This window comes from Trypanosoma equiperdum (genome assembly GCF_001457755.1).
Source record: "Trypanosoma equiperdum strain OVI genome assembly, contig: ctg_1174, whole genome shotgun sequence".
Classification (NCBI taxonomy): domain Eukaryota; phylum Euglenozoa; class Kinetoplastea; order Trypanosomatida; family Trypanosomatidae; genus Trypanosoma; species Trypanosoma equiperdum.
In genome coordinates this window covers 37,825-38,626 of record NW_027123143.1, presented here as the reverse complement: position 1 = coordinate 38,626, position 802 = coordinate 37,825, and the positions used below count along the sequence as shown (strand labels likewise).

Genomic DNA, 802 nt, shown 5'->3' with positions numbered 1-802 from the left:
TTTTTTTTTTTTTTGGTAGTAGCGGGTCGCGTGAGAGATGTCTGCCGCATTTGGTATCGTTGATTTGCCCGTGCTGATTCGGCGGTTGGCTGCTTTTAGGCCGAGTTTCGTCAGCAACAGACACTTTTGTCCCCCGTGTGTCGGTGCTACGTTTCCAATCTTTCTTTCCATGCGAACCCAAGGATCCTTCGGCCGTGAAGGGGGTAATTTCAGACGTGGAGACGGCAGGAGCGGAGGTCGCGGGTTTGGCGGCGGTGGCGGTGGTGGCAGTGGGAAGCCTCCCACAGACGCGCCTCAGCGACGTGCACTGATCAATCAAACATTTGATGGTGAGCTCAGTGAGGGTACCCGAGTAGTTATGCGAGATGATACCAAGGTGTTGATGAGCGTTATCAAGCACATTCCGCAGAACGGAGCCATAACGATAAAGAGCCTTAACGCCCAGCTTTCACCCGATGTGCAAGAAGCCGTTTCAGAGAAGCATAACGGCCTCAAAAGCTTTTTGGAGCAACGCAAACAACTTTTTGTTGTGAAGGCTAATCCTTCCGATGGTGTGCTATACGTTGCCGCTACACCACTAGCGTATCAGAAGCTCACTGCACGGGAACGACAGCGGGAAACCATGCAAGAAATGCTTGGGTTGACACGCCGTGGAGGCCGCGGCAGGGGAGGGAGACCCATGAATGGTGGCGGTGGCGGTTTTAGGGGCCGGAATGGCGCTGGAGGAGGAAGAGGGGGAGGAGGAAGAGGGAGAGGAGGAGGAGGAAGAGGGAGAGGAGGAGGAGGAGGAGAGGACAGGGGA

At 55.1% G+C, this 802-nt stretch overlaps 1 protein-coding gene across 1 annotated transcript in view; it reads left to right on the top strand.

The window, feature by feature from the left end:
- Positions 1–37: 37 nt before the first annotated feature.
- TEOVI_000542000 (mitochondrial RNA binding complex 1 subunit) overlaps positions 38–802 on the top strand; it is a gene marked incomplete at both ends in the record, with an annotated part of 969 nt that continues 204 nt past the window's right edge. The window contains one exon of the mRNA XM_067220521.1: positions 38–802. Coding sequence (XP_067076622.1) covers positions 38–802 — 765 coding nt within the window.